Source organism: Podarcis filfolensis (genome assembly GCF_964270895.1).
Source record: "Podarcis filfolensis genome assembly, chromosome: 11".
NCBI classification, from domain to species: domain Eukaryota; kingdom Metazoa; phylum Chordata; class Lepidosauria; order Squamata; family Lacertidae; genus Podarcis; species Podarcis filfolensis.
The window spans coordinates 7,825,792-7,842,244 of NC_139613.1; the positions used below are offsets into that span (position 1 = coordinate 7,825,792).

General features: G+C 45.1%; 1 protein-coding gene across 5 annotated transcripts in view; it reads left to right on the plus strand.

The window, feature by feature from the left end:
• SETBP1 (SET binding protein 1) overlaps window positions 1-16,453 on the plus strand; it is a 270,233-nt gene that overhangs the window by 176,425 nt on the left and 77,355 nt on the right. For all 5 annotated transcript variants that reach the window (XR_014539525.1, XR_014539526.1, XR_014539527.1 and 2 more), the window contains one exon: window positions 9,445-12,916. Coding sequence is in view for 2 of the 5 variants with exons in the window: in XM_083575494.1 (XP_083431620.1) it covers window positions 9,445-12,916 (3,472 nt within the window). In the remaining 3 variants the exon portion in view is untranslated. The remainder of the gene's footprint in view (window positions 1-9,444; window positions 12,917-16,453) is intronic.

Genomic DNA, 16,453 nt, shown 5'->3' on the forward strand with positions numbered 1-16,453 from the left:
CAAACTCTTCTCTTCTTCTTCTTCCTCTCCATCTCGAGACTTTGCATGCTTCAAGTCCATGCAACAAAGATGAACCTTTGGCAGTGTTTGGTAAGCAAAAGTAGATTCCAGCCCCCCAAATGTTGAATAGCTTCCAAGAGGATATCTGCTTCAACAGCCATTAGAGTCATTTAGACTGGTACCACATTAGTTTTGGCTTACATTTTGATAAGAGTTTTCCCATTATCTGTAATGTCTTGTGTTACTAGCAGACCAAAGCATCACAACAGCTTTGTTCTTCCTTTCTTCGGGCATTGTTGGCCTGGTCTGAACTGAATGTGGAAATCCAAGCCAAGGTTCTCTGGGCCCAACAACCCAAAAGTTACCCCCACCTTTGGCACTGGGAATGTCTCAGGAATGGCCATGCAACTGCATGGATTATCTCTGCCTACCTCTAGCTTCAGAGCTGGCAGTAAGGCTAGCTGTTCGCCATGCCAACCAGAGGGCATCACCTCGTTTGCCAAGGCAAGCAGAATCACCGAAGCCTGAGCCTATGGCATTGCCTTAGTCAAAGGCAGGCTCCTCTGTTCATCAAGCGCTAGGAAATACTGGCGATCTAAAGCCGCACTTTAGCACAGTTGTCAGTCTGCTTTCCCTTAATCAGAACTCTTGGCTGAGAAGTAGATGCTTGGTGAAGAAGCAACTCAAGGTTTGGTTTATGAAAGATTAACGCAGATCCTCCCACTCTGCTTTGCACAAGGTTCCTTTCCAGAGCTTCTGTTTTATACGCCCGTTGTTTAAATATTTACTCGGGCTGAGACACGTTCTCTGTGTTTGCAACATTTGCTGCAGCTCTGCCCTTTCCTTTCACACCAGCAAAATCAGGTTTCGCTGTGCACAGAAGTACCTGGAAAGATCCCCCCCCCCCAGAAAACTTTATTTCACTGAGCACAGCAGGTTTATGATACATGCGAGTTTCTTCTGTTTATTTTAGCAAGGAAGTGGCAGAGCAGAAAGAGGTGGAAAATACAGGAGGTACTGTGGCCTAGTGAGTAAAACTCTAGATTGATCATCTATTACTGCTGCTGTTATATTTCTATCTGACCTTCTTCCAAGGAGCTCAAGATGATCTGATGATCAAGAGCATCTGATGATAAATTCATCAGATGAATTTATGGTTTGCTTGCCTGATTGTCATTCATTTGTCGCATCCGGGCACCAGGTCTAAAACGTGGAACTTTGGAGATCTGTGACCTGCTGCCTTTTGTGGTAAGCAATTCAGGGCTTGCCAATCAAAGAACCAGAGGTCCATAGGGTTGTTCCTGGTTGACTCAACCATCACAGAAAACCTATCGCTCTCCCCTGACTTGATAGCACTATCTAAAACAGTGTTTACCCAACGTGGGTCTCTAGCTGTTTTTGAACTACAATTCCCATCACCCCTGACCACTGGTCCTGCTAGCTAGGGATGATGGGAGTTGTAGTCCAAAAACAGCCAGAGACCCAAGTTGGGGAAACAGACTTGGGTATTCCTTGGGCAACATTCAGCATAGCCTTCTATACCTGCTTTCCTGACTCTGGATTCTCCAGCCTCCAGGATTCTGCTTAGGCCTTGGTCCCAGAGATGGGCTGCTTCTACATCCCTCTCCTGCCACCCAGCACCACGAAAGCCTGCTGCTTGTTGCGGCAACCTGTTGGGTGTCTTTGACAAGTAAGCTGCTGCCTTCAACATCCTGTAAATCTGTCCTCCTAAATTCCAGAGCCGAACAAAATGCAAATCAACAAATGCAAACAAATGACTTGAATGTAGGTGAACGCCACGGAGTACCGCGAGTGATCAAAGGCTCCCGTGCACATGTTCAAACGCAAACAAACATTGCTGTGCTTCTTGGAAGGGTACAAATGCGCAGTTCAAAACTTGTTAATATTAATGAACATCCAAAATGTGTCTTCTGAACTTTTCAAGGGTAGATTTGTTTGCCTTCATATTTACATTGGCTTTTTCAGATCCAAACCTGTGCTCCCTCCCTTCGGAAGGTAAAACAAAATCAACGCAAGGTAGTAGAATAAATAGAAATCTTTTCCTTTACAGCGAGGATTTGGCTACAGATTTAATTTTACCCAGTATAATTAGACTTGCCACCCTGGCCAGGAAAATATATATAAAAAGCTAGTCTGGTCTGCTCCTGAGCCTTTAATAATAATAATAATAATAATAATAATAATAATAATAATAATTTATTACAGTGGTGCCTTGGGTTACAGATGCTTCAGGTTATATACGCTTCAGGTTACAGACTCCACTAACCAAGAAATAGTAGCTCAGGTGAAGAACTTTGCTTCAGGATGAGAACAGAAATCGCGCGGTTCATGCCTGGGGTTCCTTGGATTTTGCCTGTTTTTACACACTAACAACACATCTTATAGAATTCTGTCCGTGATATTTTGTCTGCACAATCAGAATGAATACCAGGTACAAAAAAATAATAATATGACTTTAGAACCATCTGCCCACCAAATGGCAACTACAAGGTGGGGATGGTTCGCCCCGGGTGTCTCCTCTGAGGGGGGTGACAAAATAGACTCTGCGGCGATCTCAGCAAAAAAATGTTCAACAACATCTGTCAATTCATAGTTGGAGTAGATCACAGTCTCTTGGGGCACGCCTGTTATAAATAAAATAACACAAGCCAAAACACAGTTCATTCTGTAGATTTAAGGATCTGTCCACAGTCGCCTACTTGTTACCAGAGGCCCAGAATCCACATTCCTTTGTAAGAAAATATGAAATAAAGTCAAACCATTTTTGCAGGCAAAAACAAAACAAAAATTCAAGAAAAAAACAAGAAATTTTCCGGGTACCACCTAACCTTGCTATGCCACTGACTACATATTCCATTTTGCCGACGATAACCCTGGTTTAAGGGGCCGTTTGGTGCCTAGCTTGTATGTCTGAGTTTCTAACACTGGCTTGGACATCTGCGAAGGTCACTTGATCAGCAGAGGCAGATCTCATGGGAGTCCTCTAGTGTTCCTGCATCCTGTGATGTGTTGATGTTTAAAGCCCTTGAAAGTTAGATGGCATCCCCTCTCTGGAAAGGGCAGCCTTCCCAGCCACACTGTATTAATAATACCCGTTCTTTGTCAGGGAATGGGGACGTTTTCAAAGGTGGAGTTACTTTGCATGAAATAGTAGATGCACAGAAGCAATCCCTCCGAAAGTCGTCGCAACCTCTTTGCCTACAGTGGCAAAACCTTGGCATTTCTAAGCAGTACTTGAAGCCCATTTAAAGCGGCTTGACACTGCCGCATTGTTCAAAGAAGGGTTATCCGCTTGGTGTGGGAGGGGTCAAGTTTTTGTAAGTAGGGCTGTTGTACTGTACTTAAGGTCTGATTGTTCTCACACAGCTGCCTAAAAACCGAACCGCCAAACTGTGTTGCGCTCAGGCACAATATTTAAATGGATTTGTTATGTCAGCAGTGACGGGCCCTTTGTTAGAGTTGACAGAAGAATTCTATTGTTCCGGATTTTCCCAGAGTCTGTTCCTCCTAATACTGCCCTCTGAAGATAGCTAGGCTGTTATTGAAAAAAAAACATCCCTAGAGATGGACAAAGTTGGGGGTGGAGGGAGGGAGGACCCGCCAGCGTTACAGCAATATTTCATTAGTATTTGGCTAAAAAGCGAACCAAGCAGTTCAGGACTAAATATAGACTGAAACTTGAAGCTATAGCTCTTTCCAGCTCCCAATAATCAACACATATAGAAAGTTCTTTTAACTAAAGATGTGTGTGTAACTTGCCCTAAGGACGTGTAGCTTGTGTAAAGCTCATAATCTACATGTAGGGACCCAAAATTAACAACAACAACAATAACAACAATTTTATGATTTGTATCCCATCCATCTGATTGGGTTGCCCCAACATAGATAAAAGCATAATGAAACATTATACATTAAAAGGCTTCCCTATACAGGGTTGCCTTCAGAGGTCTTCTAAAGGTTACATAGTTACTCATCTCCTTGACATCTGATGGGAGGGCGTTCCACAGGGTGGGTGCCACTACCGAGAAGGCCCTCTGCCTGGTTCCCTGTAGCTTCATTTCTCGCAGTAAGGGAATCGCCAGAAAGCCCTCAGTGCTGGACTTCAGTGTCTGGGCTGAACAATGGGCGTGGGGAGATTCCTTCAGGTCTAAAGGTTAAATCTGTTTAGAGCTTTAAAGGTCAGCACCAACCCTTTGAATTGTGCTCGGAAACGTACTGGGAACCAATGCAGGTCTTTCAGGACCAGTGTCACTCTGCAATATCTCCAGTAAAAGAATATAAAAGGGTCTGAGGTTTTGGAGCCAAGAAAGCATCTTGTAGAGTTAGAGATGGTCTAAGAGGTATATTTCAGCTTCACACGAGGCATTTGTGTAATCTTACGGAACTTACCTTTTTTAAAAAAAAAAAGCAGCTATTTTGCCTAACCACCATCCCATATCCACTTCAGTTTTCATTCTAGGTGGAATTTTGGTGCCAACTCCATTTGCCAACACTTCTTAAGCAGTCTTGGGTACTGGCGTTTTCCAAAAGAGGTTGTCTCTCAAATATTTAGGGCTTTCAGTACTAACGTGAACACCTTGAATTTGGCCCAGAAATGAACTGGCAGCCAATCAATGCTCTGTTTGCCCTTTAACGCTTTCTGCGAGGAGGCTGTGTACTAATGAACCCAGGGAAACAATCAGCGATATGTCTTTTTATTTTATTTTATTTTCCCCACCCCTCACAAGATTCAGAGTGATTAGAATATGAAAATGATGAGCACAATGGTGCAGATGTTTTAAAATCACAGCAGACAGCAATTAGTGACATGGGAACCAGCTGCTTATCTATCCAGATAAAGCTTCTTAATAGAGAATTACATTTGAGGAACTGTGGTGTGTGTGTTTTTTTGCAGATGGATCTCCCAATGTTTTAAAAGAGAGGGCACTGAGATACAGTGGTACCTCGGGTTACAGACACTTCAGGTTAAGAACAGACCTCCAGAACGAATTAAGTTCTTAACCCGAGGTACCACTGTATTAACTTTGATTTGTGAGCCAGCTTCCTGTCAAACGATCTAACTGATGCCTCTCTGAGAAGGTGGATCTTAGGCATTAGGGAGAGGGGTTATGCGCAGGTTAGGCACTGATCTTCCTTCTCCCTCAAAAAACAACACGTAGAACTTGTTTTATGATCTCTTCCCTGCTTACTTGATCTCTAGATTACAGAGTAACCTCGCTTTGGCTGTTATACCACCTCCGTGTCACAGCTGTTGGTGTGCTTGAATATTAGAGAAGGGTTTGAATAGAGGGTGATTAGACTGTCTGCATAAAGTTTGAGGCGTGTCGTTGATAAATAGAGAAGATAATTTCTTAGGCAGGGCGGCATCAGCCAAGGCTAAGAACTTATTCATTCATCCCAATCAAACATTCTAGAAGCTGCATTTTTCTCAGACCCTTGGCCTACAAAGATGGTGACCAAATGCGTACTTCACTCAATTTCTCTCATTCATCCTTGAATATAAGTGATATGTTGATAGTATGGTGGCAACGTTGGGTTTTGCCTAAAGAGTCACTTTTGAAGATTCCTGCTTGGAAAGAACATTGAGGATTTTAAAATGTTAAGAGTGATAGCATTTGCCACAGTAGGTAGTTTCTCAATATTGCTAGAGCTGTCCTCTAAAGTGAAATTTCGAGACAATTTGAAGGATTCGGTGTGGCCAATACATACAAGAAATTCTGAGGAAAGCACAAGTTGATAATGGCTGAATTCAGATGACTCTCCAACTCATAGACTGGGGAATGAGCCCATGGGCACAACATGTCTTCCTTTTCTTTCGTGCATAGCAATTAATAGGTTACTTCCTGGTTTCATCAAACCATCGTTTGCTATTACGTTTGGAGTGGGAAACCGTGGATTGAGCAAGCCCTCCATGCCAGGCCTGCAAACCATCAGCAGATCTAATTTTGGCAGATTCCCACCCCCACCCCCCACAATACATACTGGGATACCCATAGCTCCCACCCACCCAAAAACTGATCCTTATGTTAGAAGTGACAGAATTATAACAGCAGCCAGTCACTTAAACACTGCCCTCAATGTAAAATTCAGTTCAACATGTTGGACCAATATGCAATGATCATGGCAGTTGTTTTCAACAGGAATACCTTATTGCTGATCCATTCACCTCACAAGTGATTTACTGCTCCTTAGTCAGGACAAGCTTTTTGCCACTATTAGTAGTAGTAGTAGTAGTATTTCAAAGTGTTTTTTTTTTCAAAATAAAGTGAAAAAGGAAAGAAGAAGAAAAATGTGATATTGATTGATTGATTAAATTTATATACTGCCCTGTGCCCAGGGGTCTCAGGGCAGTTCACAGAATAAAATCAAGATACAAAACCACAAAATACATAACAGCAGCAGCAGCAGCAACCCAATAGCCCCCCCCCCCCAAAAAAATTAAGGGCATAGGATGTAAATCAGATCAACCAAAGGCCTGGTTAAAAAGGAACGTTTTTACCTAGTGCCTAAATGTGTATAATGAAGGCGCCAGGCGAACTTCCCTGGGGAGAGCATTCCACAGATGGGGAGCCACTGCAGAGAAGGCCCCTTTCTTGTGTAGGAGGCACATGAAGGAGGGCCTCAGAATATATATAGTGATAGATAGATGATAGATAGATGATATAGATAGATAGATAGATAGATAGATAGATAGATAGATAGATAGATAGATGATAGATAGATGATAGATAGATGATAGATAGATAGATAGATAGATAGATAGATAGATAGATAGAGATAGATAGACAGATGATAGATAGATATAGATATAGATATAAAAAGGTAAAGGGACCCCTGACCATTAGGTCCAGTCGTGGCCGACTCTGGGGTTGCAGCGATCATCTTGCTTTATTGGCCGAGGGAGCCGGCGTACAGCTTCCGGGTCGTGTGGCCAGCATGACTAAGCCGCTTCTGGCGAACCAGAGCAGTGCACGGAAACGCCGTTTACCTTCCCGCAGGAGCGGTAGCTATTTATCTACTTGCACTTTGATGTGCTTTCGAACTGCTAGGTTGGCAGGAGTAGGGACCGATCAACGGGAGCTCACCCTGTCGCGGGGATTCGAACCGCCAACCTTCTGATCAACAAGTCCTAGGCTCTGTGGTCTAACCCACAGCGCCAGCCGCGTCCGTAAGATATAGATATAGGTATATGCTAATATGCATATGATTGTTAATAACCTGCCCTATTCAGTAGAAACTCATTCCAAATATCAATATATTTATCCAAACAAAGTCTATGTCTGTAAGCAATTGGTTCATATGTTGGACTGAAGACATGACAGCACTCACAACATATGAACAGAGCTTTTTGCTACTTCTTAAAAGTTGAAGAGCATGAAGATAGCAGATGGTGAGGCTAGGAAGGCAAGGAGATAGGGACTTCATCTCAAGCCACTTGTTGAATTCATGGCGGTGTTGAGATTTGCAGCAGACACTTCCTGATTCAAAGCTCAGGCTCTTAGCCACTCTGCACTATACTGCAAACCACTGACTGCCATCTAGCTTGTCTTACCCAATCTGCTGGTGGTGGTTGTTTTAAAGTCTCTCTCTCTCTCTCTCTCTCTCTCTCTCTCTCTCTCTCTCTCATTACTTTGGCATGTTGGCTGTTGCTTTTGTGTTTGTTCTCCTCCCTGCCTTTTGACAGTGCAGTTCACCCAGCGGGGCAAAGAGAAGCCAAAACGTTAGGAGCAACAAGATCAGGCGGAGAGCCAGATGGAGACACTGGGAGCAAAATGCACTCTGAGTGCATTAATTTCAGCTGGCTGTGCCAGTTATTCTGAGTAAACAGTCTACACGTATCAGTTGCAGCTAATGAAACTCAACCTGCTCTGAGCCACAGGATCTGTGGTTACCATGCAGCAGTCAAGAACGCGGAAATATCCCTGTCCTCCCGCACATGCGCTCGCCCCCAAATGATCAGCCTTGACAAGTAGGAGGAAACTAAGAGAATCTTACGGTATCAGGGTAGAAAGCAGGAACCTGGATTCTGGAGGCAGAACCTGAAATTCAGGGCTGTGAATTGGGTCCAAATTCAATCCAAAAGAGGGCAACTTGACCGGAATGGTGGTAACTCGAAATCTAATGTCCAACCTGGTTAACGGGAGCAGTAGACCAACACATCTGAATGGACTGGGAGAGCTTGCTCTAACCACTGTGCCCTGCTGTCATTTCATTTCTCTGTAGCTGGGGTGGTGGACACATGTCAGGCTTGCAGGATATACCTTTGCTTGTTCCTTTTTACTAGAATACTGAAATCCGCTAGTTGGTGCCAGACGTAAAGTGACAAACACGAGCATTTCTGAGCCCGTAAATTTGTTTTTGAGCACCTGGATTGAACTCAATCCTTTCACTCCTGGTGTCCTTCCTAAAAGCTTTCTTAATTTCAAGAATACAATTTTGGGGTGTTGGGGGTGGTCATTTTGTTGTGTTTATTGTTAAGCAACTGTGAATTGGAAATCCTTGCCAACCGAGCCCAGATTCTAGTCTACCTTCTTCCCATCCCTGGTCTATAGCATCTCTTTTTTTCTAAAATGCTAATTTTAAATGAGAAAATGCTATGCTAGCTCTTGTAAAGTCTTCTGAAATAATGGAAAAAATGGAATTAGGAAAAGAAAGGCGAATGGGAGCCAGGATATTTCAGGGGTTTATTTTGTTTTTTAATTTATCTGCTGTGTCAAGAGAATGTGACAGCAAGCTTTGGATTTGTGCCGAACTCTTTTTTTTTCCAATTTGGAGCATGAATTCTTGTGACACTCAGTATAAAGGTCCTTCCATCTCTTTCACCGTAGAAAGTATAGTCATAAATATCTCACCATGGAAAGGATAGGCATCCTCTCTCTCTAGAAAGTATGTTCTTCCAGTGCATAGATAGGGGCATAAAGAATAGAAGGGTGCCGTTTTAAGTTCACTGGTCCAACGTTGTTCTGTTCTGTACATAGCCCCTTTTTACAAACAAACAATTACAGTCGTACCTTGGTTTTCAGACGCCTTGGGAGTCAAACCTTTTGGCTCCCAAATGATTGAAACCCGGAAGTATTTGTTGCAGTTTTCGAACGTTCTTTGGAACCCGAACATATGATGTGACTTCCACGGCTTCCGATTGGCTGCAAGAGCTTGCTGCAGCCAGTCGGAAGCTGCACCTTGGTTCCCAAACGTTTTGGAAGTAAAACGGATTCCGTTCGACTGTATTTATTAAAGTCCAAAAACCCACAAGTTGCTTATTTCCTAAAATATATATTTAGGATAAAAATATTTATTATATTGTGGGTTTGTTTGCTTTGTTTTCATTTTGCAAGAAAACAAAAACCCATTCTGGTGAATTCTTTTCAGGGATCAGAAGCCCTAACTTTTTTTTCTCTTCTTTTCTCTTTTTCTCATTCCCAGGTTTATGACAGACTGCAAAAGCATTCTGCTGTGCACTATGATCCCGTTCTCCAGCAAGACTTCACCAGTGACACCTTAAAATCGCGGCACCAGCAAAAAAGCAACAACCAGCATCATCTCGACTGGTCGGTGAGCTCCGAATCGGGGCCAGCTCCTCAAGCCTGCTTCATTGCCCCAGAACCACACCGAGAAGCCACCAAGATCCCTGGTTCGGAGCCCACTGTATCTTTCAGCAAGTCCCAAGTGAAGAAATCTAACGCCAGCAGCACCTGGGCTCAGTTGTCAAATGGTAATAATAAAGACCTTGCAGCATCCAGTGCAGTCCCAGGGTCAAATAGTCTCAGCGCAACGTCCCAGCCAAACAAACTGTCTGATTGCAATGGTTTTTCACCCCTAGTGAGTCAAGATGGAGAGGGACAGGTAGAAGCCCTCAACCAGCCCACTGGCAGCACAAAGAAGAAATCCAGTAAGAAAGATTTGATCAACCAAACCATCCAAAATGCAGATGTAGAATGGGTGAAAAATCCTCAGAAGTCATTTGAAGCCAAAACCCACGACAGCATGGAAGGGAAGAAGGAATCCAGCTCAACTAAGCCATCACCCCCCAGGCAAAGCCCACATTCTGCCAACACTTCTGAAAACGATTCGAGTCACGTACGGATCACTATTCCAATCAAGGCTCCAGTAGTGGAGACACCTGGTCACAAAAGGAAGAAACGGCAGTCTGCAAAAGCCGTTGTCGACAAGAGTGTCCCAGAGAAAACCTCTCCTTCCGGGCATCCTGTGAGCAGCGATGTAGCCAGCATGACTAACGCACAGGCAGAGGTGTGCAAGAAAGACCTGCGAGTTACAAAGCAAGGGAAAGCGATGGAAAGCGAGCCTCCGTTGGTACCAGTGGAAAGCAATGAGATAGTCAGCAAATCTCCCGCGACCAATGCCACCAGGCTCAGAAAGTCCGCAGTTGTGACGCCTGCTTCAGTTACACACGTGACATCTGCTTCCGTTACACACGATGCCCCAACACCTTGCAAGCAGCCGGAGGTTCAGCACCCGAAGTTTGCAGCAAAGCGAAGGTGGACGTGTAGCAAGCCTAAAAATGTCCTCCGTGAACCTTCTCTAGGCCTCCCTGAGAAACTGATGGTAGAACCTCCTTCAGCTTATCCCATAACACCATCCAGTCCTCTGTATACCAATACAGACAGTCTTACTGTGATTACTCCCATCAAGAAGAAGAGGGGACGACCCAAAAAACAGCCTTTGCTCACTGTTGAAACCATCCATGAAGGAACGTCCACCAGCCCAGTCAGCCCCATCAGTCGGGAATTTCCTGGCACGAAGAAGAGGAAGAGGCGGAGGAACTTGGTGAAGTTAGCCCAGATGGCCCCCGGGGAAGATACGAACACCATCAGCGAGCTGAAATTTCACAAAAAGGTTGGCAAGCTTGGTGTTCTTGATAAGAAGACCATCAAGACCATTAACAAAATGAAGAGCCTCAAAAGGAAAAACCTTTTGAGCCAGATCTTATCTTGCTCAAGTAGCATAGCTCTGAAGATGAAAACGCAGCCGCCAGCCAACACAGGGGCTCCCACCATCGATGCGAGACTAGGGAAGCAAATAAACGTCAGCAAGAAGGGGACTATCTACATTGGTAAGAAAAGGGGAAGAAAGCCAAGATCCGAGCTGCAGCCCCCACTGGAAGACCCGAAGACAGCCATGAAACATTTGAGGCCCGTATCCAGCCAGCCAGAAAACCCAGCAGTGCCTTCTACCTTGCAGTCACTTGTGGCATCATCATCACCAGCAGCCGTCCATCCGCTCTCGACGCAGCTAGTGGGCTCTAACGGCAGCCTTAGCCCTGCCAGCACTGAAATGAATTTTTCAGAGTTAAAGACTATGCCAAATCTACAGCCCATCAGCGCTCTTCCCACAAAAACTCAGAAAGGAATACACGGCGGGACTTGGAAGCTGTCCCCACCCAGGCTCATGGCGAATTCTCCTTCCCACCTTTGCGATATAGGTTCCCTGAAGGAGGTCACGCTGTCTCCGGTGAGCGAATCCCACAGCGAGGAAACTATACCGAGTGACAGTGGGATCGGTACCGACAACAACAGTACGTCCGACCAAGCGGAGAAGACTTCGGAATCTCGCAGAAGATACTCATTCGACTTCTGCAGCCTGGACAATCCAGAGGTCATTCAGTCTGACACCAGCACTAAGAACAGGCACAGTCACCGGCAGAAGCATCTCATCGTTGACAACTTTCTCGCTCATGAGACTATGAAGAAGCCAAAGCACAAGAGGAAGAGGAAGAACCTGCAGAACAGAGATGACCTCCAGTTCCTTGCAGACCTGGAAGAGCTCATCAGCAAGTTCCAAGTGTTCAGGATTTCTCACCGTAGCTACACATTTTACCACGAGAATCCGTATCCCAGCATTTTCAGGATTAACTTTGATCACTATTACCCTATGCCATATATCCAGTATGACCCTTTGCTGTATCTTCGCAGGACGTCCGACATGAAGTCTAAGAAGAAGCGTGGTAGACCTGCCAAAACCAATGACACCATGACGAAGGTGCCTTTCTTACAAGGGTTTGGTTACCCTATTCCCAGTGGGAGTTACTATGCACCCTATGGAATGCCTTACACATCAATGCCTATGATGAACCTTGGCTACTACAGTCAGTATCCTGCTCCTTTGTACTTGTCTCACACACTCGGAGCAGCTTCCCCGTTCATGAGGCCCACCGTGCCTCCTCCCCAGTTCCACGCAAGCTCTCACATGAAGATGCCCAATACTGCCAAGCATAAAGTGAAGCATGGGGTCCACCTGCAGACACCGGTAGGGATCGGCCTTGGGGATGTGCATTCTTCACTGACCTCTCCGAAGGCCGCAGGGACAAGCATACCCAGTGGCCGACTTCACAAAAGGAAACACAAACATAAGCACAAACACAAGGACGAGCGGATATTGGGGGCTCACGACGACCTGAGCAGTCTCTTCGCAAGCAAGTCCACTGGCTTCACCAGCCATTCGGTCAGTGACAGATTAAACGTCTCGGACAAAGAGCTCTCCTTGCTGACGGAGAAGAGCAAGCATAAGGAGAAACAGAAGCACCAGCATTGTGAAACCAGTGGGCACAAGGTTTCCAAGAGCAACTTCGAAGTGGATACCTTGTCTACGTTGTCTCTCTCTGACACCCAACAGTGGGTGCAGAGCAAGGATAAAAGTAACTCAAGCAATGATCCCATGGACTCTTGCATGAAGAGGTATTCTGGGAATGCTGACAGCAGTGCACGGTCCGAGTCCCTGGACGTCTTTGGCGAGATGAATTCCTTGGGCGAAAAGCGGGACAATGATGGGAGCAAAAGGAGGAGTTTTGAAGGGTTCGAAACATACAGGGAGAAGGACCTTCAGACCTTCAGATCAAGCAGGAAGGACAGGAGCTGCTATGACTCATTGACAGCTTCAGGTAGGAATCTGAAAATACATATTTCTCTCAGTGCCTTTTTTATGTGTTTATTTTCCTTGCAGCTGGGTGTTTTGATGCCTGTTATTTGATGTTTATTTATGGCATTTGTATACATACTGCTGTTCTGCCAATCCACTCAAGGTGGTTGATTATTTAAAATAATGGTTTAAAGCCATCTAGACACTTCACAGAAGGGGCAAAGGGAAGAAGATTATAAGCTGGTACCTACTCTCTTTGGATGGTGTTATTGCTGTTGCTATAAAATGAAGCAAAATGGTGCCCACATGAAACAGTCATTGCAGGAGACAGTTCTGGGAGCGGAGGAACCAATTGGCAGTTGATGTTGGCCATCTGAAAGAGAGTCCAGGTTAAAGGCTTGAACATGATGATTCTCCGGTGGGCAGGGTACTCTTAAATAGCATAGTGAGCTCACTCCAAGAGACTGTTTTAGTGCAGAAGTCCATGCTAAACAAGAAAGATATTTTGGCATTGCTTGGTAGTAGAACACATGATCTACATGCAGAAATCCCCGGGTTCAATACCTGGCATTTCCAGGTGACAGGTGCAGGGAAAGGCCCTCTACCTGAAACCTCGAAGAACTGGCAGTCAAGAGTAGGCAGTCAAGAGCTAGATGACTCAGTTTAAGATCGCTTCGTCTGCAGCTTCATAAATCAATCTGTGATTCTGGAGGCAAGTCCAGGCAAGTCAGTATAGTTCCCTATGTGTCTTCTCCAGTCCCCCTGTTGGTTCTTCTGTTTGCATGTAAAACACTCAAGCAGACAAAGAGGGGATGGACATACTAAGCGCTTTCACCCTCCAGTTTGAGGAGGACCAGGATCTGAAAAGAGGCACCTCCTCTACGTGTGGGCTTGAAGCTCTGTGCAGTTTAGAACTCGGATTACACAGCCAATCACACCCGCCATCTTCCTTTCCCCAGAATGCAACAATGACTCCAGGGGCACTCTGGGGAAAGGACAATGTTGTGTAGTGCACACACTCAACAAAATGCAAAAAGAAAAAATAGAATATGTTGGAGGCCAACAGCAGCCCGTGTCAGGTGCTGATGCCATCTTTGTTTCTGTCCCAACTCTGTTCTCTGGTAGTCACTGGCTCCCCAAGCTTTCTGGCCCTGCGCTTGGTCCCCGAAGCCCAGCCCTGACAGAGCCACTGCTCTCACATAAACAGGTTTGTGGGTCAAGAGATAACAGATGCCACCATTTATTTATTACTATTTATTCATAAAAATGTCTATTCATTGCTGTCTCATAACAAAGCAGTTTCCGACAATATGTATATATAATTAAAAACATGTAAAAGTTTTAAATCAGAGAGCACCATGTAATGATTATGGAAAAATGTTTTCTTAATTCGCTGCATAACCCTAGTGGTCAAGAAAACACAAAAAGGTGGTCAGTAGATGCTTACAAGTTCCCCATCCCTGGTCTAAGGCTTGGGATGCCTGGATTCATGTGTTTTGTCAGGCAAATTACCTTAAAAGTGAAGGTTTAAGGAGCCAGTTCATGTAATTGAGAAATATGCTTTGAGGTAGGTTGGGCTAAGTGTTTGGGAGTAGTTGCGTGGTGGTTTCTCTACTTGCTGCCCAAATTGTTCAACTTGGGGAGACCTTTTTGTCGGCCACCTCCCAGAAGCCTTGCGGCGGCCAAGCGAAACTCTAGACCTCTTTGAAGTGCCATGACTCATGTTGTAACCCAAAGATCACTTAAGTTGCAAGTAATCTCTTATTCCTATTATTGTTGGGTTACAGGGAAATGTGTTTTTGTCTTGAGCTGACACTTATGTGATTCCCTTCGGCTTTGGGAGCCTTTAAATTCCCACCACTTCTGAGAAACACTTTCAACAGAGCTTGCATCGCACACCCCTAATGCAATGGCCATATCCTCTATCTCCACTATAGGAGACAGTATGCCCCTAAATCCTAGTTGTGGGGAACTGCAGGTGGGGAGAAGGCTGTTGTGCTCAGGATCTGCTTGCAGGCTTCCCATATGCATGGAGCTGGCCGCTACGAAAGCAAGATGCTGGACTAGATGGGCTTTTGCCCTGATCCAGCATAAGAACATAAGAAGAGCGTGCTGGATCAGGCCAATGGCCCATCTAGTCCATCATTCTGCTCTCATAGTGGCCAACCTAATGCCTGAGGGAAACCAGAGAGCGAAACATGGGGACAAGACCCCTCTCCCCACCCGTGGTTTCCAGAAAATGATATTCGGAAGCATTTCTGCTGCCAATTGTGGAGGCAGAACATAGCCATCATGGCTGTTGTTGTTTAGTTGTTTAGTCGTGTCCGACTCTTCGTGACCCCATGGGCCAGGCACTCCTGTCTTCCACTGCCTCCCGCAGTTTGGTCAAACTCATGCTGGTAGCTTCGAGAACACTGTCCAGCCATCTCGTCCTCTGTCGTCCCCTTCTCCTTGTGCCCTCAATCTTTCCCAACATAAGGTTCTTTTCCAGGGAGTCTTCTCTTCTCATGAGGTGGCCAAAGTATTGGAGCCTCAGCTTCACGATCTGTCCTTCCAGTGAGCACTCAGGGCTGATTTCCTTCAGAATGGAGAGGTTTGATCTTCTTGCAGTCCATGGGACTCTCAAGAGTCTCCTCCAGCACCATAATTCAAAAGCATCAATTCTTCGGCGATCAGCCTTCTTTATGGTCCAGCTTTCACTTCCATACATCACTACTGGGAAAACCATAGCTTTTACTATACGGACCTTTGATGGCAAGGTGATGTCTCTACCATCATGGCTAGTAGCCATTAATAGCCCTCTCCTCCATGAATTTGTCTAATCCTCTTTTAAAGACACCCCAGTCCAGAGATGGAACAAGTTCTATAGTTGGACTGTCCTCTGCATGAAGAAGTATTGTCTATTATTATTATTATTATTATTATTATTATTATTATTATTATTTATACCCTGCCCTCCCCGGCCAGAGCCGGGCTCAGGACGGCTAACACCAATAAAATCACAGTAAAGGGGGAAAAGGGGGGGGGGACGAAACAATTTTAAATACAGTTTAAAATGCAATTTAAAATACAGCTAATTTTAAAGTAGCTGATAAATAAAGACCATAAGGGGAGGGAAACATAAGGGTCAGACCGAGTCCAAACCAAAGGCCAGGCGGAACAGCTCTGTCTTGCAGGCCCTGCGGAAAGATGTCAAATCCCGCAGGGCCCTAGTCTCTTGTGATCAAAAAAGCCCTGGCTCTGGTTGAGGCCAGCCTAACCTCCTTGAGGCTCGGGACCTCCAAAGTGCTGTTATTTGTGGACCTTAAGGTCCTCCATGAGGCATACCAGGAGAGGTGGTCCTGTAGGTACATGGGTCCTAGGCTGGACATTCAACTTCCTTGGATGTCCAAGACTTCTAGTGTTATTGGAGAGGGAGAAAAACTTATACATGATGAAAACATGGAAGTTGGAAGCACTGGGGCAAACTGCAACTGGAAAATGGGGGCATGCTTCTGAATTCTTAGCAAGATACCAAATGCTGCGGACACCTATGTGCGGACGCGGTCGAGACTGTTCG